The following is a 21,999-nucleotide window of genomic DNA, read 5'->3' on the forward strand; positions in this document are numbered from 1 at the left end:
TTGCAATAGAGAGTGCTTTACTTGGTACTGGTATTTGGTACAGCAGATCGAAAAAAGTCGTTAGGAAGTAAATGCTGAAAGCGTACGTCCCCCACTTGCAATCCCCACATATGTCCCCCACATGATAATCGAGAATATTCATACAGTTTAGAGCATTTTTTTGTAACTAAAACATGGTGATGGTGCTTCCGAATCAGCATAAGCTAGCCGAACAGTGCACCACCGACAGTCTGCGGACCATTTATTCTTTGTTTTTTTATTTATTTGGTACAACAAAAAATGTATACATTGAAAAATATATATACACAACTAAAAAAGGCCCGCTCTACTGCAGGTCAGGTTGCGTTGGGGGCACAGTGGCAGTGGTGCTGTCAAGGCCCTGGCTGCTGTGGCTTGGCAGGAAGCCAGCTGCCGCGAGCAGCCGATAATCTGCACTCTGAGAGTAGGGATCATCGGGCTGCTCCACAACAAATGCTTCTCTGAAGCGCCGCTTCCTGCCCCCACAGCGATCACCAGACCCTGGCAGCCACCTCTTAATAAAGTTGAGGGCCTCCGCCTGGTCGCACCCTGCTTTTTGGCAGATGACATCTGCATACAAGAACAGAAATACCATAGTACACATGAAGCACTGCAGTACAGAGAATACACATGGTAACACACACATAAAACAATGAACAAGTTAAACCTGTCACTAATCTACAGAGCCTCAGGTTCACAAAGGCCCTTTTCCCTTTTCTGCCATGAAGGCTGTACAGCACTTGCACGTCATGTGCCAATACAGCCTTCATGGCATTCACACCAATTTCTCGGAGGCCACGTCCCCCAATCTGCAGGAGGTGCTTGCGCTTTAAAAAAATGCAAGAAGCATAGATGGGGTAAACGCAACAGCACATCGAAATGTTTTCATGATAAAAATCTGCAAGAAGAGGACACTGAAAACAACAACTTGAATTTTCGGGCATCACAACATTTCATTGTTTTTTTACGCTAACTTCAACTCACTTGACCTAAAATGGTTTCCACATCAGCCCTCTCACACTCAGTGTGAGAACCTTTCAGAGTCCTTCTCTGAATGCAGTTTTGCTGTTATGAAATCAAATACAACACAGTTATAACCCTTAATAAATATTGATTCTAGCTATGAAATAGTATAATTACTTTGTACAGTGCTCAAATTCCAATACACGTTTCTTTGAGGTTACAATGTCTTTGCCTGAATGTTGACCAGGAGCAGCTTCTACAGGTGAAAAACGATAAAGTATGTGGAATTCAAAAAGAAGCTAGGACATGTTTTTAATCAATGCATTGTAAGCAGAGCACAACAAGATAAATGAACATGATCAAGGCGTACTAAGAGGCAACCTTAGAGCGACCAAATCTTGGTCATAGATGAAACTGATAGAAAAATAAAGGTCGCACTAGATGGTCGCACCATTTGCTGTCTATATTTTTCTGTGATAGCCAACAAAGAGGCATGTCGCTTTAGAAATCTCATCACAATAAACAAAGGTGCATTTTTCTTCACCCTGCGAAATGGGGTGCATGTTAGATTTTTAAAAAAGTAAGAAATCGGCTAACACAAGGCAGGGTGAACTGTAGCTCAAAGTAGAGAGAGCCGCAGCGGACACGAAATAGGGTGATAAATGAACAAAATTACTGAATGTCTGTTTTAAGCAGGCTATTGCTAGTCACTGCCCATCAAACACACGATGCCGCCTACATCGTCTGCTAGCTTAGGACAGTTCACTCGGACTTCACAGACTATACTAAATACAGTCGAATCTCATTAATTCCAACACACTTAATTCGAACTGACGCTGTGGTCCTATGAAAGCTATACCGCACTCCGAAAATGCTCTCAGCACCCCGCCCAATCCTGCGGTGGCACTTCAGACACCTCATCGCTGTGCTTAAAGAAGAAAATGAAGAAAAGGAAAGAAAAGACTGCGGTGGAATGTTTGCCAAATGCCAATCTGCGACATTCCTGTGCCACGCTTCGGCTTTTTCCGTCCCTGCCACGTAGAGACCCTTCTCCTCTTAACACTGCGCACGAAGAGAAAGAGGGGAAAAAAAGCTGTCGCAGAGAGTGGGCTCTCTCTCATGCCGATCTGCAACGCGCCGGTGTCACGCTTCCCTGTTTTTCGTTCCTGCTATGTAGAGACTCTTCTCCTTTCAACACCGCGCATGAAGAGAAAAAAAAAAAAGCTGCCGCGGAGTGTTTCTCTCTCGAATGCCTATCTGCTTTTCTCCAGGGGAAGACGCTCCTCCTTTCTCATCATGTGCTGGCCACGCTCCGGCTGCAGCGCAGATGGTAACAGTGGAAACACAGTTGTCTTCAAAGAGTGTCAGCACTGGACATTGCCGCGCGCAACTTCTATTGCCAGGAGAATACTGAAGCCGAAGTACAAATGCTTTGCAAACTGCACGCAAAACTTGTTGACTCGTTGCAAGGCCAACGTGTACAGACATGTATTGACTACTTTAATTAATGACGGATGTCCTGTAATTTGTGAATAAAACTTCTCCATGCACATGCATCACTGCATGGTGAGCCCTCCGCTCAATTACCGTATTTACTCTATTCTACCGCGCCCTCGATTGTAATGCGCGCCCGGTTTCCACGACAAAAAAAAAAAAAAAAAAAAAAACAAGACATCAGTTGCAACGCGCACCCTTTTTTCACGTTGGCCCGCTTGATCACACCACTCGGGAAAACGACAATTTTTGAGAGCGTCTTCCGTTTAAATATGAAGTACGGGGGAAGCTTATGCCTATCTGACGTGCAACGGAGCATTGCTGTCACTCTAGTTTTACCGTCGCCCGATGTCAGTACACAAACTTGCTTCGCCCCTTTCTCCTAGACGGTTGTGGTGCCAGGCATGTTGAAGTAAAGAGGCGTGTGATCGGCATTCCCGATTTGCCCAAGCAGGTAGCCGTTGTTGTGCCGCAAGTTTAGGAGGAACCGCTGAAGACTCTGAAGCTTTTCTTCGTACTCCTCCGGCAACTTCCGGCATATGCCCGTTCGCCTTCGGAGGGAAAAGCCTTTTCTCTTCATAAAGTTCGTTAGCCAGCACCTGCTCGCTTTAAAATGGCTCTGCATTAGCCCTTTTTCTAAGGCTAACTGCATAGCCTGCACTTGGAGCAGTTCTGTCGTCACGGGCCGCTGTGCCGCTCACTGCTTAATCACATACTCACCGAGTAGCTCTTCAATTTGTGGAAACCGACCCTGCTGTGGTACACTGAAGCCTTTGCGTGAATCTTTGCTGTCGACAATATCCTGCTTTTGTTTCCGCCAGTCCCGCACGCACGTTTTGGGAACTTCGAATAACCACGATGCGGCCCGATTTCTGTCCGTTCCGGCACACGCGATGACTTTTCTATTAGAAGCGGCATTGTGGTGCACTCGTCGAATTTTTGGAGTCGGCCCTACCATGCCGTCGATGCTAATGTACTACAAGATGACGAACTCCTCAGCACACGTATGAAGTACCGCACATGGGAAACACATAGGCAGAAATGACCGACGCGCCATGCCGACGCACGTAGGGGGCGGCCATTTTGTAAGTGGCGATGGCAATAGAATGACCATATTCATTTTTTTTTTTTCGTACTCGATTCTAACGCGCATGCGATTCATGAACTCTCTTAACCGGAAAAAGGTGCGTGTTAGATTCAAGTAATTACGGTAACTTTCATTATTTTGAACTTCCTTTAATTTGAACAAATTTTCTGGCCTCTTTGAGTACGAATTATTCATATTCGACTGTAATACAGTGGCTCATGAGATTACCTGGCTAGCTTGTTTCATGAAACACAGTATCTTAAAGCAGTACTAAATTTCTGCATGTTACATAGGCATATTAAAAATCAAGAAATACACACCAAAGTCGCAGCCACAGCTTCACTCTGCACAGCTGCCTCTGCTGCCTCCAGGTCTCCAATTGTACCAGCAGGCAGCCGGGGAAGGTCAGAAGGGGGCTGTGCTGGCTGGGCGTGCTGAGGCACGGACAAGAGCCGTACCTCGAGCTTCAGCTGTCGCACCTCCTGCAGAACCTCTCTTTGTTGCTGCCGGATGCCAAGTTCGATCCGCAGGATCCGTAGCAACAGAGCTGAAACATACAAGAGTACATACCGTATTTACTCGATTCTACCGCGCCCTCGATTGTAACGCGCACCCGATTTCCACCGCGAAAAAAAAAAAAAAAAACGTAAGACATTGATTGCAACGCGCACCCATTTTTTTTTTGCTGGACCGCACGATCACACCACTCGAAAAAACGATTCCTTTCGGGATTGTCTTCCATTTAAATATGAGGTACGGGCGAAGCTTGTGCCCATCTGACGTGTAACAGAGCATTGCCGTCACTGTAGTTTTACCGCGGACCGATGTCAGCACGCGAACTTGCTTCGCCCCCTTCTTCTCGACAGTTGTGGTGGCAGGCATGTCGAAGTAAAGAGGCGTCTGATCGGCATTCCAGATTTGCCCAAGCAGGTAGCCGTTGTTGCGCCGCAAGTTTAGGACGAACCTCTGAAAACTGTAAAGCTTTTCATCGTACTTCTCCGCAAAAGTTTTCGCATATGCATGTTCCCCTTCGGAGGGAAGAGCCTTTCCTCTTCATATAGTTAATTAGCCAGCACCTGCTTGCTTTAAACAGGCTCCGCATTAGACTTTTTTCTAAGACTAATTGCATAGCCCGCACTTGGAGCAGTTCTGTCGTCATGGGCCGCTGTGCCACTCGCTCCTCAAGCACATACTCGTGGAGCAGCTCTTCGATTTGCGGAAGCCGACCCTGCTGTGGTTCACTGAAGCCTTTGCGAGAAGCTTTGCTGTCGACAATCTTCTGCTTTTGTTTCCGCCGGTCCCGCACGCACGTTTCGAGAAGGACCACGATGCGGCCCGATTTCCGTCCGTTTCTGCACACGCGATGACTTTTCTTTAAAAGCGGCATCGTGGTGCACTCGAGTTTTTGGAGTCGGCCCTTCCAAGTCGTCGATGCTAATGCACTACTAGATGACGAACTTCTCAGCACACGTACGAAGTGCCGCACATGGTAAACACATAGGCAGAAATAGCCGACGCACCATGCCAACGCACGTAGGGGGCGGCCATTTTGGATTTGCGATGGCAATAGATTGACCGTAATTTTTTTGTTCGTACTCGATTCTAACGCGCATGCGATTTATGAACTCGCTTAACCGGAAAAAAGGTGCGCGTTAGATTCGAGTAATTACGGTACTATATTTACTCTCACAATTTGCATCCTCACATAATTTGCTCACCAGTATAATTAGCCAGCCTGCTTTACTACAAGAAACTTTTTGCTCGCATACTTTGCCCTCCCCAACCAGCCCGAGCCACCTTGCCAGCACACACACAGACACATTTGACTTCATGATGCTCTGGTCAGGCACATCTCTTGTTGAGCAGGCGAGTGCAGTCTTACACAAAATGGGCCGAGTGCAAGGTTCCTTCTTCCATGAACTTTTATGCTTTCCCTAGAATATCGAACTTGAAAACCGTAACCTGTTTATGTGTAGTCCGAAACGCCTAAAGGTTTGCCTCCTATCTTCCCACCTCTTCCACGGCAAGAATGTATTCCCGAGACACAGCACAGATGTTGAACGCGTGCAAGGACCTGTCACATCAACTATATGAGGCAGGTTTTCGCACTCATTTTCTTTTTTTTTTTTTGGTTTCGCCATCTGGCCATTGCGTTTTTACCGTTCCTTGTAATAGGCTACAATAATTATATACGAGGCAGATTGCTGTTATAAAGCTTACCGAAGAAAACTGAAACCGTGCTACCGCTAAGCACATCAGCGTGGAGTTCTTCGACATGCAATATTCAGTATGGGAGCCAGCAGAAGAGTGCGTTGAATAAGACTTAGCATAGAAGCTTGGGTGTGTTGGTTAGATATCGGAGGGAACACAACGCAATAGAAGACTGGGACAAGGAATGGGGACACACACACATGAAGGGCGACACACAGAGCACTGTGTTGGCATCGCGCTTCCTTGTCTGCATCTTACTTTGCGTTGGGTTCCCGACAATTATTGGAGAGTACTTATGTTCTCTGGTATAACCTTGTCGTGGGAACTGGTTTTTGTGAGCAATGTTCGGAAGAACTTCAAGAAAATGGGGGCATTTGAACAGGCTTCGCAAACAAATGACAATCCGCTTTGAGACAGCTGTGACAGCGCCTGCAACATATATTCCCATTCCCAGTTGGGCTTTTAGGCCAGCGATTCCTACTAGCTTCGCACATAACCGGATCGACAAAAATAGTACACATAATACGCGAGTACATACCGCATTTGACTCTGTAGCTTTGATGAACCAGGCAGATACACAAATTTATCCAAAGCTCCATTGATTCTATTGCAAAATTATTCAACAAACAAATTGCGATTTTATCCATGTTACTATACGATTGTGGCACTTTACCATTGCAGCTTTCCAGGAGGCACACATAGTGCAGCATTAGTTCACCACTCGCAGTTAATTGTATGCAGTGGATTGCTCACAGCAACTGACTGCATGCAATGGTGAACATCTTGCATGCTTGCACCGCTGTTTCAGCATGCTTGCTGCTTCCCATACGGCTATCAATTGATGTTCACAAAATTGGGAAGATGAAGAAAGACTACACAGTGCCCTCTGGCCACCCTATACTCCAAACCTCCAGCCAACAAACAAACAAAAGAAACAGAAATATGCAAATGAATATTATTCCTAATGCAGCTGGAATGGAGTGTAGTTTTCACCAACTCTGTGTGTTAAGTCAATATGGAGTGAGTTAACTCCATAAAGTAGCTTTTCTCATAACAGTGTTCACTCTATTGTAACACAAGGAGTGACTTCATACCATCTAGAAGGAAAAATAGAATCTTCAGTATTTGATAGAAATGTGAGGCTCTACCTTAAAACAACAATAATCTGGAAAAAGAACTCATTACATTCGAAAAAAAAAAAAAGGTAGCACAGTTGATCCCCTTTACAAGAGACACTGATGTAACAGACAAACGGGGATAAGAGGCACCAGTGTGCAGGCTGACATTTGGCCCATCATGCATCAGGCACTCCGTAGATGCGCCTGTGCAGACGGGAGCCCTGCAGTCAAGCATGCTGAGCAAGACTGTTGACCACTGTACAATGACACATTGCCACAAATTTTCAAAACTTCATTTCACAGACTTCTGCAAAAGCTTCTTACAGTCTTGCATAATTTTTGCACAAGCTTCTCTCATTCTTGCGTGATTTTCGTCAGAATATATAAGTGTTGGAAGTTGTATGTCCCCAAAAACTTGCACAATACAAATAGCATACATTAAAGTCTATCACTTAATACGTGCATAGTGTAACAATGAAAGGAAACTCACGCATGGTTTGCTCCGAGCCTTCCCCGTGCGGTGCCTCCTTGAGCCTTGGAGAGCACTGTACAGCTAGAGCAAAGTAGCATCAATCCAGTGTTAATGGCAGGTTAACAAGACAACAAAACTAACCCCCATATTCATAAACGCTCCCCGACTCGACTTTCACCCTTCACTTAACAGAGTTGAGCACTGTGCCGCTGCTCGTTTGAAAGCGACGCTGCGCTACTTGAGAATCACAGCAGATTATTGCTGACATGCAGCGACTTTCTCTGCTTAGAGACGGCGCTCCCACCAGCCATCTCAAGTGAAGGTGAAGCGTTGAGTGGAGGGACGTTCTAGAATATGGGGGTAAGATTGGTTGCAAGAACACTACAATAGACACAATTTTTACACTTCATCTATATTGTACAGCCACACACATTCTGCATCCTTAAAATGCAACATATACATACAGGCTTATAAAGTAAACACTGTAGGCTGCTCAAATAACACCTACACAAAAAATTACCCAAACGTGGCCATGCGCAAAGTACTTTTATTTGAAACTCACAAAACTTTTGCGGTGATGGAGAATAAATAAGACAGGTTACGCTTGGAGGCACATGAGACCTTCGCAGCTTTCATAAAGTACAAAAAACAATATGGTGTGTGTGTATGTATGTACGCATGAAGCTTCGGCCTTTACATACGGTTTCTTGAAAGTATCTACTATTAATTTTATGACACCTGTGTCCTTCAGCGCAATTGAAAGCCTGCTGATCAGTGTGTGTAATTGTGGAATAGTTACATGAAAAATGGCGTGAAACACCTAAAATCAAATTTTTCTAGCTAGGAAATATGCAGCTGTGTATACACAACACATGCTGCAAACAGTGGGAGGTGACCACAAGAGTGATTTGAGTGTAAGCGGCAGTATTCCGCATTCATGCACCCCGCCATTTTCAACTGTTGCCCAAAAGCAGCACCACTTCAGCGTGCTTTCTTTTTTTTACATCATAAACAGCACGGAATACAGCGAGGATGAAAACAACATATGCAATTAAATTTTGAGCACTATTTATGGTGCGCATGATTGATTGATATGTAGGGTTTAACGTCCCAAAATCACTATATGATTATGAGAGACGCCGTAATGGAGGGCTCCGGAAATTTAGACCACCTATGGTTCTTTAACGTGCACCTAAATCTGAGCACACGGGCCTACAACATTTCCGCTTCCATTGGAAATGCAGCCGCCGCAGCTGGGATTCGAACCCGCCCCCTGTGGGTCAGCAGCCGAGTACCTTAGCCACTAGACCACCGCGGCGGGGATGGTGCGCATGAAAAAAAAAAAAAGGCCTTTGTACAACGACGAATTCATAATTTGCCTTCACGGACCTTCTGTTAGGCTGCACCACATACAGATTTTTCGTGGCTTTCAAAAGAGATTTGAAAAAAAATAATAACCGTGTTTACTCTTGTCATGAGCGCACTCGCTAAGTCACCCTCATTTCAGTCGCCAAAATTTTGAATTTTTTTTTCTTCCACATATTAAACACACACCCTACGTTCATCCGCTGCAGTCCCACGGGCTCCCCCCCCTTGCCGCCTTCGCTCGCTGCCACATGCCATTTTATTTTTGTTTCTACTTGTTCACGGCACGTCCCCTGTATTTTTTAATTATCTGTTGTAACATATGTGGCATTATCTTGTTCCCGAGGCGCCACAGGTGCTTTGCTATGTAGATGCACCATTAAACTAGTATTTTTGATCAACTGTGCATTTCTGATGTTTACCTTGCAAGTACGTAAAACTGGCATGCTTCTTGATCTACGATACACATGTGGCTTGTCTCACTTTAAAGCAAAAGTTAACATACAATGGTGTAAATGCTTAGAATTTGAAATATTGAGGCAGCAGCACACCGGAGATGATCATATGGTAAAGAAACAAGTGCTGCCTTATTACTGGCAAGTTGTCACTTATATGTACAAATAAATTTTGAGCAAAAAAGTACAAAAGCACAGCGAGGCTATGATGTGGTTCAACCTGTGGATTCGCTTCATTTATCACGCCATATGATGAAGCTTCCTTTGGTAAAACTGCCCAGATAAGGAAAAAAGTTTGCTGTCCAATACAGCAACTATAAAAAGTGTGCACGTGCATCTTGCAGAACCTTTTCGTCACTTCCGAAATGCGCCACCACCATGCCCGGGCACCAACCGAATCTATCGCCTACAACTGTCATGTTGTCTCCTCGTGCTTGCACCCGTTTAGTTTTGCCTCACGATGCAAGTTTGAGGAATTATGAGCTGCTAGTGAGGCAAGTTGATTTAGTAGTCTACGCAGAGGGAGCAGAGCTTAGGGTGTTTCTTCGCTGAAAGTTATAACCTAAAATTGAGAACGCACATTCTGATTTTCCTAAAAGTACCAGCGTATTTGGCTGGTGCAGATTAACAAAAGCTACTTGAAGAAACTTTGCAATATTTGCACCTTCAGGTGCAACTTCATTACGGGTAAGTGCCATAGCCAAGTATTTACCTGCAAACAGATATAGCTTACCAAGATACTGTACATACAAACTTGTCTGCAGTTAAAACCATGATGGCGAGGAAGGCGGTTAAAATCGTGATGGCGATCGCGGAGATTTGGTATTGCATTGAAACAAACTATAAAGAATGAGAAACAATATTAGTTCACTTTGAAGTATAGCCGATCGGTTCAAGTTGGGCGTCAGGATTTTTTTTAATTAGTCAATTAATTCTATACACGGTCTCTATCATGTTCAGTGACTCCACTGTACAATAGCGTACAACAAAAGCAAAATACAAAGTGAAAAGTGTGTCAAAGCATACGCGAAAAATAAAGTGATGACTCGCATTACCGCGGCACACACCACGCAAAGTCGCTATCTGCCTTGTATAATATTTTCCTCGACTATTTCCACAAATTGCAATCAAAGAGGCTCAAGCTCAACATCAGCATTGTTTAAAACACTTGGGGGGGGGGGGGGGGGGCATTGCTACTTTGGTGGCGTAGGCCGTGACAATATATTTATAATATTATATCTCTTGTAAACTTGCCTAGCTCTGCACGACTAGTTTTCGATGGGAGCAGCTGCGCTTCGCACATCCACTCTTAAAATTGCGGCTCGAGAGATTTTGACCTTTCACTTGTTTTTGGGCCAGGCAATTCGTAGTGAAAGCAAGATAATAGGCCCTCATAGGTTGTGGCGGGCAGCCGGTGTACGCCGTGGCTGGTGTATGTGTTGCACATCATGATTATCTGGTCTTGTATCGAGTGAACGAGCGAGGCCTTCCTAATCCAATGAGCTCGTTAAAGTAAGACAACAAAAAACCACAATGCTTCCACATCGTTCACAGCAACAGATGACGAGCCCCCAACAAACCGCACTGCAGCACGTGAACTGCCGTAGGTACCCAGGGAGTTACTTGGGCATGGCGAGAGAGGGAGACAACGGCAGAAGTGACATCACAAGAACACTATGTACAAAGGGGACATTTAAAGACTTTTTTCCCATTTTTAAACTTCGTGCACTGTTGTATTTAGAATAGATGTATTTTGAATAGTTGTATTTGAAAAGAATAGTTGTATTTTGAAAAGGGCACTAATTCATAAGCCCAATGGTTCAAGGATGGGTGCATTTAGGGGGCCCATTTGACGTTTTACTTATGCCCTTCAAGAACTTGCTTACAGGGCCAAAGTCCTGTTTCAGAAAGAACACGCTAGTGCGTGGCCAGCAGTCCGTCAAGCATTAGTGCTGGTGAGATTTGGAAATGCAGCGCATGAGCATCCTCATCTGCTACTTCTCTGCTCATGCTCTCGGAGCTTACTTGCGAGGCACGGTCCTTCGCACTTTTCATTTTCACACTGTAAATCAACTGATACCAACTCTGCCTTCCATTATTTATTAAACCAATATTTCATGGTCACGTGGACGAGCTTAAAATGTTTTCTGCATCAGACCTGAACAGCATTTTGAGTCATCGAAACTTGCTAGTTGCAGCGAGCATTATGCGAAAAATATGATGTGCTTTACGGTGACAACTTGCAAAACACTGCAGCAACGATTAAAATCATGCATTTTTTGTGCTCACAGGAAATCCCTGAAGCAGGAGGCACTGGGCTAGATAAATTGCGCAGCTAAAATACGGATGCGCTTTCCAATGCTGTCATGCGTACAGGCGGAGAAATGGCAGACAAAACTGGGCGCACCCCGATTCTTTGCGCATGCGTCCCATTCACAAGCCTCGCTGCCAGTTAGCACCACATGACTCACTGTCCATGAGCTCGCTTGTTTCCTGTAACAGTGGACCAAACGGTACACCTATTTAAAAACAAGGATAGAATGTATATAATGCAGCATCTGATGAAGCCATGATGATGTGTTGCTGATGAAATCTGGAACTCTAGTTAGTACCCTTATTGTTAACCAGCCGACCGACTAGCAAAAAGATTTGCGACTGAAATGATGGCATCTACACCTGCCCTTAAATGGACACTGAACAAAGTTTTTGCCGCCGAGATTTTCAGCCAAAGTGAAAGATTGGGCCATGAAATTCATAGACAATAATAATTTCAAGCAGAAACTACGAACAAAATACTGAATTTAATGAGCCTTTTACAAAATGCCGCGTCTAGCTCTTAGACACGGCGTTTTCTAAAAGGTCGCGACATTCATTTTTCGAGTTTTTTTTTTTTGTTATTCAAGACAAATCTACGGTGCATTGTTCACAGAAAACAAAATTGCCTCGGTAAGATTTCTTTGCGAGCAGCTTACTAATTTTAAGGCAGGCGCGTTGATTCGTGAACTGAAGGATGCGAGTGATCGATCTTGCCTGCTAGTGGCTAGGCGACAAAGGCTTTACCTCATGTCCTGGTGTAGCTAAGTCACGCAAATGGAGCAGAAAATGTGCATTATCATTTATTTCACCTAAATATCACACGTATGTGACTTATTGCCGGTGACAGGTGATCAGGATGAAGTCGACAAGTTGCAAATCTGAACAAGAATTCACTCGAATGAAAAACCAACCTATACTCACGTGCACGGTGAAGTCGAACACGTCGTCCGTCAATGTTGTCGCTGATGCCCGAAGGAAAAGAGAAGAGGACAAGTGACGGGGTCGTCTCTTTCTATAAAGTCGGCGGAACTGCCAGAACGGCCAACACAAAAGGCATCGGGTTGACATTCCTCCATCTGGGCATCAGTCGCTCCACCCGGGCATGCAACTGCTACTGGTTCTATCCTCTTCCCGACATTGCAGTGTTGCTGCCATACTCGCGAACCTTTTTAAATTAAAGCACGCAATCATGTATTATCGTGCGCCATACTAAACTTAAAAACAGTGCGCCGGTACATGAGATCACGAAGCGCGGTCCACGCCATTACAAGAACAATTAGAGAAATGAAACAAAGAAAACAAAAATGTATAAAATATTTTGTCTCAATACGATCCGCAATCCAGTTTCCTGCATCGGCTTTTGGCTCTGTATGAACGGCCAAGCCAGTGCCAAGCCAAGCTTGCGCCCCTGATCAGCTGTTTGTTTCCATCGAGAATTCAACAGTGAACTGGCAATTTGTTTAGATGATATTGCTAAAGGGCTTGAAATTGAATATTTCTCTACGTACTACTGCTGTACTTTTCCTCTCCGTTTCCTGATCACAGTGATGAGATTGAGGAGGTTACAATTTAGAAAACAGCTAGTGCAGCTCAAGCATTGCTAGTATCGCTGTTTCGGTAATAAAATGGTACAAAGATTTTGCCCCGCGACCTGCTTGCCGTGTTCGAGCACCCAGTAGAAATTTACGGTGCCGCGTTTGAAAGAGTTGAATAAAATTGCAATATTACGAACGGAAGGCTCTGAAGCAACATCGCATTTTATCAGGCCTACATCTCCCACACCTAGACGAGTAAAACTCGTCGATATTATCTTGCAAAGCTCTGTATAATATTTAAAACACATTCTTTAGCCCACGATGAATTGTTCTCTCGTGTGGCTTCTCCATTTGGTTCTGTCATGTTAACTTACAAAGGCAACTTTCCATATTTAGTCTCTTTAGATGTTGCAAAAGCTTGACACGTGGTGTGTATGATAATTCTCGTAACCTGGGTCCGCCTCTTTAAACAGCGTCGCATTTTATTGTTCACAATTGTGTTTGTTTTATACTGTAAGCCAGCTGTGTGATTTCATCAATATTCACGAGTGTTCCCTGACTATACAAACACGTGCGTCTTATTTGGTGCGGTGCACGTTTGTATGTATATAGCAAAAAATGTCATTTCGTCAGCGTGTGTCTGCATACACTTGCATGCCCTGCAGTACGTGTACATAATTAATGCAGTAAGAACTGCAATGCATAGACTTGCATGGGACATATATTCCATGCACCCTCAGAGAAATGTTGTTTGTTATGAGCCTACTGTTTATCATTACGTTTTTTTTTTTTTCGTTAAAGTTTCATCTCCATATAAAGCAGCTGTATACAGGCACGAGCTTCAGCAGCTTCCTCGTTGTTCCATTTTAAATAAAAACACCAAGCCTACCCGAATCAATGATCTGTTTGCTATCATTACTGTTATGTGTTCTACGATGTACAGAAGGACAGTAGTATACAAAAAATAGGGAGGGAATTGAATGCCCTGCCTGCATGGCTGCGCCGTTTCACGAGATCAGGCGCTGCGCTGTGAAGTTTCCTACCGGCCTGCAGAAATTCAAGGGAGCGTACGATAGCTTGGTTCAAGAGGACTTGTGGGGAATACTAGACACACTGGGTGTAAAAGATGGAGTCACTAATCGTTTAAAGGAAATCTATAAAACTAACAAGGTATTTAAAAAGTGGGAAAAACAGGTATCCAAGCCCACAGTGGTGAAACGTGGACTTAGGCAGGCGTGCCCACAGTCACCCTTCTTGTTCATGATGTACCTACAAGGATTAGAGGCCAAATTAGAGGCAAGTAAACTTGGCTTCAACCTCTCTTTAGTCAAACAAGGAAAACTCATTGATCAGGCACTACCAGCATTAATCTACGCAGATGATATAGTGCTAATGGCCGACAACAAGGAAGATTTGCAGAGGTTGATGGACATCTGCGGTAATGAGGGAGATAGGTTAGATTTTAGATTCAGTTAGGAAAAAATCATGATTTTCAATGATAACAAAGGTAGTGAGCTTAGTATACAGGAAGTCACGCTAGAGATAACAGATAAATACAAATAACTGGGCGTATGGATATGCAATGGGACCGAGTACCTGAGGGAACACGAAATATGCGTGACGACTAAAGATAACAGGAATGCAGCAGTGATGAAAAATAGGGTACTGTGGAATTACAGTAGGTGTGATGTTGTGAGAGGAATATGGAAAGGGGTCATGGTTCCTGGGCTGACGTTCGGCAATGCAGTCTTGTGCATGAGATCAGAAGTTCAAGCAAGATTAGAAATTAAGCAACGTGGAATCGGTAGGCTGGCTTTAGGAGCTCACGAGAATACACCAAATCAGAGAGAACAAGGTGATATGGGATGGACATCATTTGAAGGCAGGGAAGCTAGCAGCAAGATAAAATTTGAGAAGCGATTGAGAGAAATGGGGGAGGAGCGTTGGGCTATGAAGGTTTTCAGCTGCTTGTACATGAAGAATGTCAAAACAAAATGGAGGAAGCGAACCAGGAAATTGACTGGTAAATACTTAGAAAACAGCAGGTGGCCAAACCAGAAAGAACTATCGGTTAAAAAGGAACTGCAGGAAACGGAGACTGACATGGGGAGAATTGGCATGATTAAGAAGTCTGCACTAGAGATCTATCGAACTTTTAAGCAGGAAATTGCCAAAGAAAGGATCTATGATAATACTCAGGGTAGTTCTCTACTGTTTGAGGCCAGGACGGGAGTATTGCGAACCAAGACATATCGGGCCAAATACGAAGGGGTAGACACAGTATGCAGTGCGTGTGAAGAGAAAGAAAAAACTGCCGAACACTTGACAATGCTCTGTAAAGGGCTTCACCTTATAGTTCAAGATGATGGCGCAGAGTTTTTCAAAGCACTGGTGTTTAGGGACAGGGAGGGCAAAATAGACTTTAAGCGGGTAGACTTAACTAGAAGGAGGTTATCTCATTGGTGGCTAAAGTAAAGACACGATTGAAAATTAAACCCTTCACTTCAAAGTACCCATCCAACTTTACTATTTAAAGGGGGAAAATAAATCTAGTGGTTAGTTCACTAAGCATTACGGCTATGTGGCGTTAGCCGCCGCCCGATCTAAAGGGTACAGCCACATCCATCCATCTATCCAGCCAAGAATATGCTCTCTGGCCTCTGGCTTGTTGCTCCAGGCCTAGTCAGGTAGATTTTCTGGCCTCAGCGTTGAATTGTTTGCTCGGGTTGTGGCTTGCAAACATTGCGGTTTTGGGCTTCGTATGATCTTGTTCCGTCATCATGTCCTCCAAGTGGAGGACATGTCGCAGTGTGAGGAGGGAGTACGACAAGGCGCTGATAGAATGAGCTATCAGTCTTACCAGGCAGGCGGCTGAGAGCGCACCGAGGCAGCTGACGCACACCAGCACTATCCGCTTCCTGTATAATACAGGCTAGGGAATTATAGAAACACAGAGCAGAAATCAACTCTTGTGCCTCTCTCAGGCACTCACAAGGCGGAACCTGCTTCGAACACTGAGGACCGAGCTAAGCAACACCATGCGTGACGATAAATCATGGTCTCCTATTGCAGTAATGGTTAAGGCACGCGTGCAACTTAAACCATTGTCACGCAAGATGAATTCAAAACACCATCGAAGTGAACCCAAGGCACATGCTGATTATTATGTACGGTACTAGTGCTAAATTCATGCAGACGTTTAGTTGGCGCTGCAGTAGGCCTAGTTGAAGGAATGGCCAAAGCTACTGCTGTGATGGAGAACGGGCTCATTAACATCTTCATGTAGATTAAAACGGCTTACCCCGAAATGGCTGGGAGTGTCACACTATCCCTAGCAGTGGCACATGCAGTTGCATATTTAACGATTACAGAAATGGCGTACCGATTTCCAAAGCACCTATCAATACTTCCGTCAAGGCGTAGCACCAAACACTTTATCGCACATTTTGGGAAACATTCCTTTTTCTCCCCATCTGGTGGCTAGGCATGACACGCCCAAGAATAAGCATGTTAGTATGTATGTCGGAGGTATTTCCATCTGATCCCTGAAAAATTATTTCCCTAAACCCATGGAAAAAAAAGAAAATGGAATTCGCACCTGTCATCACATTGCACCCCATCACAGGAATGGGATCAGATTGGCCTGGCGCTCAATACTCTCTTACGCTTAATCAGAGCTCGGTCTGGCACCAGCTCCAGACAAAACCATTTATAATCTCCTGTCTGGCACATCTGTTCTACTCTGCTCTCTCTCAACCGGAGTGCACCATGTACATGTGGTTCACCCCTGGTGGATCTTTTTCACTGTTTGTGAATTGCACACAAAGCCCTTACTGGTAGATCCTATTCCCAATTCTTCACTATTCTCATGGGAGGCCACTCTTTGGGCAGCTTACATCACGACATGTGCGTGTCAGGATGTCAGTGCCGTCTTTTCGGAGTCGGCGCCATCTTTTCTTTCTCTTTTGCTCCTTCCCTGTCCTGTGTTTCTGGTGTTGCGCTGCAAACAAGTGAAGATGGTAAAGAACACCAGATGTTCAAAATTTGCTTCTCATTATGATATCGTGGTTTTGGGAACTAAAACCCCAGATATATTGAAAGAGGATGCATGAAAAGAGAAGGATGATATTGGAAACTGGCAAAAAAGGGATGACAGACTTCTTAAGCTATGCTGCCATTGAGATTTTCAGCTGTTCACGCAATTCTCACACGTGACTTTGATGCAGCTATGCACATATCACACAAGCATGCTGACTGTACAGTTAGTATAACTGCAACCTTCATGTACCCAGCCTTCATGTACCCTCTATGACATTTCAGAACATCTGAGTCAGTGTTAGCATCAAGTTATGTTCTTCATGCTGGGGAACCAGTGTGATGAGTTACCATTTCTACAGAATGAAGCCCTGTCTACCTGGAACAAGCTGCAAGATATATAACTAAACCGCCCTTTTCAGGGCCAGTCAATCTCTGTACGGCTTGGAGGCACCAACTGATTCCCTTTATCATCAACCCTCAATAAAACTAGCAAATGTTTGTACATGTGGAAGCAGTGTCATTCAATATCTTAGAAAATGCTTGTGAAGCAATTTCAAAGAGAATCGTTTTTCTGATCTCATAGTGAGGCATTAGGAACACCTTAGCCGCACCAAATGCCATTATTCAATGAGAGGAACAAGAGAAATATTTCACTGAGAACTATGAAGTAAACAAAAAAACAAATGTTTTCAGATACTGCGAGATCATTTCATAAAAAAAGCTCAGAAGTTGCTATGTGTGGCCACATTTAATCTGTACAAGCATCGTGTGGTTACAAAATTCTGTACCAAACATAGGTTCAGCTTTCTGGAATAGACCGCGTTGCACAAGCTAGCTCAGTGCATGCACTTCTGTACTCTGCCAGAGAATATTTTTACCACCAGTATGTTGTAACGTGAAGTGGAATGGTGATTGCATACTAGGGCGCGTCCTGCAGGACTCCAATAAAGTTGTTTCACTTGATCGGTTGGTGTGCTGTAAGCAGAACATTTCCAAGAAAAATCGTATAGTTTGGAGGAGGACTTAAGCAAGGAAAGGTGTAGATAAAACACTGCATTCACTGGCATTATCCTCACCAAGTATAACATTGTTTTTCTGGTGAAGCTTTGTGTCTGCACAGCGAGCAGGATAAGCTGGTAAAAACATGCAAAATGGGAAGTCTAGCACAACAATCTGTGCAGTACTGCTCATTTCATGGAGCATTAATTTCACAGGCTTTGCTCATTGTTAGCGTTAAGCCTATATTAAGTCCACTGCAGGGAGGAAGCCCAATCAATGTTCCCTGTCCTGTATGAGCCAATTTCATATTATGGCTGACAATTTCTCGATCTCATTTGAACTAATCACCTGCCACCCTCTGCTACATTTCATGTGTCCTAATATAAATTAATTGACATTACTGACCTGTCATCCATCTTTTTTTCTCATTCCCAACTAATGCATTGATTTTTTGATAAACTCTGCTTTCTTCCCATGTCTTAATATTATGCTAGCCTTTTTTCATTTTTCTGAAACATTATCTTTGCTCAGAAGCTAGAAGTTATCAGAAAGAACATAACGACATTCTACCTCCTGAGCATATGGCATCATCAATACAAAAATGTAATAAAAGTGAGAAAACATCCTATCTACATAAGAGGCCCTAAAATACTGCAGGAGGCAATAAATAAACTGGTATTTGTATAAAGGCAGTGACAAAAACTTTGACTACTGTCACTTATTCTGATTCTTGGGACATCTTTTTTAGTACATCATAACACATAATTACACATTTACACAATTTACACAGAGGAATTGCTACCACGTGCATTGAGGCCACCCTTCAGAAGTCATGTGAGCACAAGGATGAGGTAAGCCTTAAAAACCAGATTAAAAGACTAAAGGATGCTGGATATCCCAACAGCACCACCACACCCGTGTGCTAAACCCTCCTGCAGAAAGTCAAGTTAAACAAAACAGGACCAAAATAAAAACAGAATGACCAAAGATCTTTGCATGCTATACCGTACGTACATAAGGTGTTTCACAATATAAAGAAAATAGCGAGCCGATATGATTTTATCTTGTTATTTGCCATCCCTTGCAAGTTTTCAAAAGTGTGTGTACTAAAAAGCAACAGGAATAGCCATTATTTCACCATTCGTCACGAGAATAGGTATACTGAATGCCAATATAATGTTGTGTATGAGATACTATTGACATGTGGAAACGTAAACATAAGACAAACTGGGCAGTGCCCCAATGTTTGAGCAAGACAGCATGCTTAAAATGTTAAGAATGGCTATGCTAGTCGCATGGCCATACACTGTAAAGAATGTAAGTGCAGTTCTATGTTTCATAAAACACTGTTTTTGAAAAAAGCAAGAACAAGAAATGAAAGAGAGACTGTGAAAGCTTTTTCTTGTCAGGAAGGCCATAAATCAGTGCATCAGTATACCTTCACTCATCCATTCGGAGAGAGAGTATTCTTTTCTCAGTTAAGATTATATTATCATGGTCTCACATGTGTCGTTGTGCATGAGCACTGTTCTTGTACTCTGTATAAAAGTGGGCGTAGTACCTTCAATAAAATTTAGTTGGCAGTCAGCGCTCTTTCCTGTCCTTTTTGTCTTTTCCTGAACTTCTCTCACTGTTACTAGAACACAACCACGATGAACCAACTTGCCCAGATTATGCCATTGTTGATGAAAAGTCAGAGCCCGAAAATACTTCAGGGGCTCAGAACCTCCTCACTACCCGTCTAGTTACGGCCCTGGTCTATGTGTTCCGAGAGTGAAGCACTAGTGGAGCTATCTAACTACATAACGGTGAGGAGGGTTTGTGTATACTCGAGCTTGTTTCATGACATAGTGAGAGGTGGCAGGTTGTTGAAATAATATGCTGTGTGGGAGGTCAAGATTTTGATTGAGAACGCTGAGTATGAGCCAGTGACATTAGGCGTTCAAGATTTTTTGCGATATTCACTCTAGCATAGGACCTTGGTTGGTGGTTGACGTGTGCATTTGATCACATTGTAGTCTTCCATCATAATTTTTTGCCACTTGGCGTCGGCGCTCTTGAGTTGTACCAAAGTAATTAAGCATTCAGGTACAAGTATCTTCTGTCAGTGTTTCAATGAAGAGCTGAATAGGAGTAATAGCTTCTATCGATACTTCTGGCATTGGTGTATGCACATTTCTTTTGAAGTTCTCTTGCAAAAAAGGCATTAAAGGTATGTTTTTGTGACTTTTTAGTGTTGGCCAGAACTGCTGGTGTGTCCGAACGGCTCTTCGATTGGTTGTGGTGTTGTCTTGTTCAGGGCCACAGAGCTTTAAGTCTTTTTTTTATATTTGCCTTCACAGGAATGCTCTTTGCATGCTTCTTCAGTACTTTGTATTATTCCTAAAGCATTGACTTCCAGATATTGATTGTGGTGCTTTAATCTAGTGTTCATCTTCACGCTAGCTTCATTTGCACGCAAAGCAAGAACTCAGGAGTATGGTAACTTTTGCTATGGGCTTTCTCTTCTTCAGTCTACTGTATTTTTGCCTGTGTTGTCTAAGCACTGAGAGCCTCGTGCGACAGCTTTTTTTTTTGTGCACTTATTGTGTGCCAATGACTTATTTGCCTCCTCAGCTAAAGACTTTTTGTATTAAAAGAGAAAACTCTGTCTGTATTGGTTTTGTCATTTGCTGATGGTGTATCTTCAGTATCTTTTCTCAGTGTACACTATACTTGAATGGAAGAGCAGCATGACTTCCTTCAGCTGTTAGCAGGCTTTTAGCTGCTGTAATACTGATTGATGCTCTTTTCTCGGGCATTCTATTTTGGATGGTTGGCATGTCATTGCTTCTTTTAAACTTTAAAACTGCAGGTGCGCCTTTTTCTGGTTACACCTGGTATATTTTTCCAGTGGTGATGTGCTCCATATATATATATTGCTAACTTGAGAAACAAGGCCTCTTTACGTTAGGTGCACATCAGGTGGGAAGAGTACTTCTATTACTTGTCAAGATTCTGGCCCCTTATGGTGGGAATCATAATGCACTGTTGATGTGTCAGATTCACATAGCATAATTCCAAGGCACTCGATCAATATCCAAGGAAGAAAATTATGGTCTTTTGCGTGAGTTTCAGCAACTCATAGTAATTTGTATGTAAATGAATACTTCATCATTCTTGGCTGTCATGTTTCATGGAAGCACATGTGCTTCGTTAATAACAAAAAAACACGCACGCTCACGCCACTGCAGTGGCGTGAGCGTGCGTGTTTTTTTTGTTTTTTTTTTGTTATTAACGATTTGCCCTATGCATTCACGTTTCTTCTTTTTTTGAGTGTGTCGTACTGCTCGTATCGCGCAGCCTACCGTTTTGGGCACACGTAAAAAAAGTACATAAAAAAGAAGCGTTCCACGCCGAAATTCACGTTCGCAACGAGCTGGCTACGACGCCCACACACTCCGCAACACCTTACCAACCGTTCGCTGCGATGTTGTTGGGAATTCGTGTGGTCGTTGCATGAATATAGCGCGTGCGTGCGTGCACATGCGCGTCTGTGTGTTAGATCACGGCAACTGCATATGTTGTATGATTCAGTCACCATAACGCAACTGACGACCTGCGCTCTTCCCACACGTCAAGCAGCAGCAAGTGCCGTTAACACGTACTGTGCTGTGAACGCAAAACAGATTCAAATAGGTCGCGTAGATAGCTAGCCCGACACATGATACGATAAGATTTGCGTCAGATATTCGATGTCTACATGCACGCGTAAGACAGCGGTATCCGCAGCAGCTTCGTCATACGTACGGATAGCACCGCATCGTACGTCACGTCTCACAGAGAAACTTGATCGGTAATTTTTTATCACTTAAAAAGTCTACCTTGCACAACTTCAACCAACGATTATGCATTTCAATCAACTGTGCATGGTTTATTGATTGATTGA

General features: G+C 43.6%; 1 protein-coding gene across 2 annotated transcripts; it reads right to left on the minus strand.

Annotated features, from left to right (window-relative positions):
* Positions 1–240: 240 nt before the first annotated feature.
* On the minus strand, positions 241–12,862 carry LOC142786936 (uncharacterized). 2 transcript variants are annotated; one of them, XM_075884605.1, is made up of 4 exons: positions 12,421–12,862; positions 7,382–7,436; positions 3,883–4,109; positions 241–588 (listed from the first exon to the last, which is right to left on the minus strand). In XM_075884605.1, exons 1-4 carry the CDS (start codon positions 12,565–12,567, stop codon positions 310–312), a joined length of 708 nt encoding a protein of 235 aa, XP_075740720.1. In that variant the 5' UTR covers positions 12,568–12,862; the 3' UTR covers positions 241–309. The 2 variants fall into 2 exon arrangements, with proteins under 2 accessions (XP_075740720.1, XP_075740721.1); XM_075884606.1 differs by having other exon boundaries at positions 7,382–7,444.
* Between the last annotated feature and the right edge of the window lie 9,137 nt (positions 12,863–21,999).

Source organism: Rhipicephalus microplus, unplaced genomic scaffold, assembly GCF_043290135.1.
Source record: "Rhipicephalus microplus isolate Deutch F79 unplaced genomic scaffold, USDA_Rmic scaffold_39, whole genome shotgun sequence".
Taxonomy (NCBI): domain Eukaryota; kingdom Metazoa; phylum Arthropoda; class Arachnida; order Ixodida; family Ixodidae; genus Rhipicephalus; species Rhipicephalus microplus.

Excerpts from the sequence above, each read along its gene's own strand:
- LOC142786936 (XM_075884605.1), bottom strand. The coding sequence starts at position 12,567 with ATGTCAACCCGATGCCTTTTGTGTTGGCCGTTCTGGCAGTTCCGCCGA. Across the intron at positions 7,437-12,420 it reads TGTTCGACTTCACCGTGCAC|TGCTCTCCAAGGCTCAAGGA; the intron begins GTGAGTATAGGT and ends CTAGCTGTACAG. Across the intron at positions 589-3,882 it reads AAGCTGTGGCTGCGACTTTG|ATGTCATCTGCCAAAAAGCA; the intron begins GTGTGTATTTCT and ends TCTTGTATGCAG.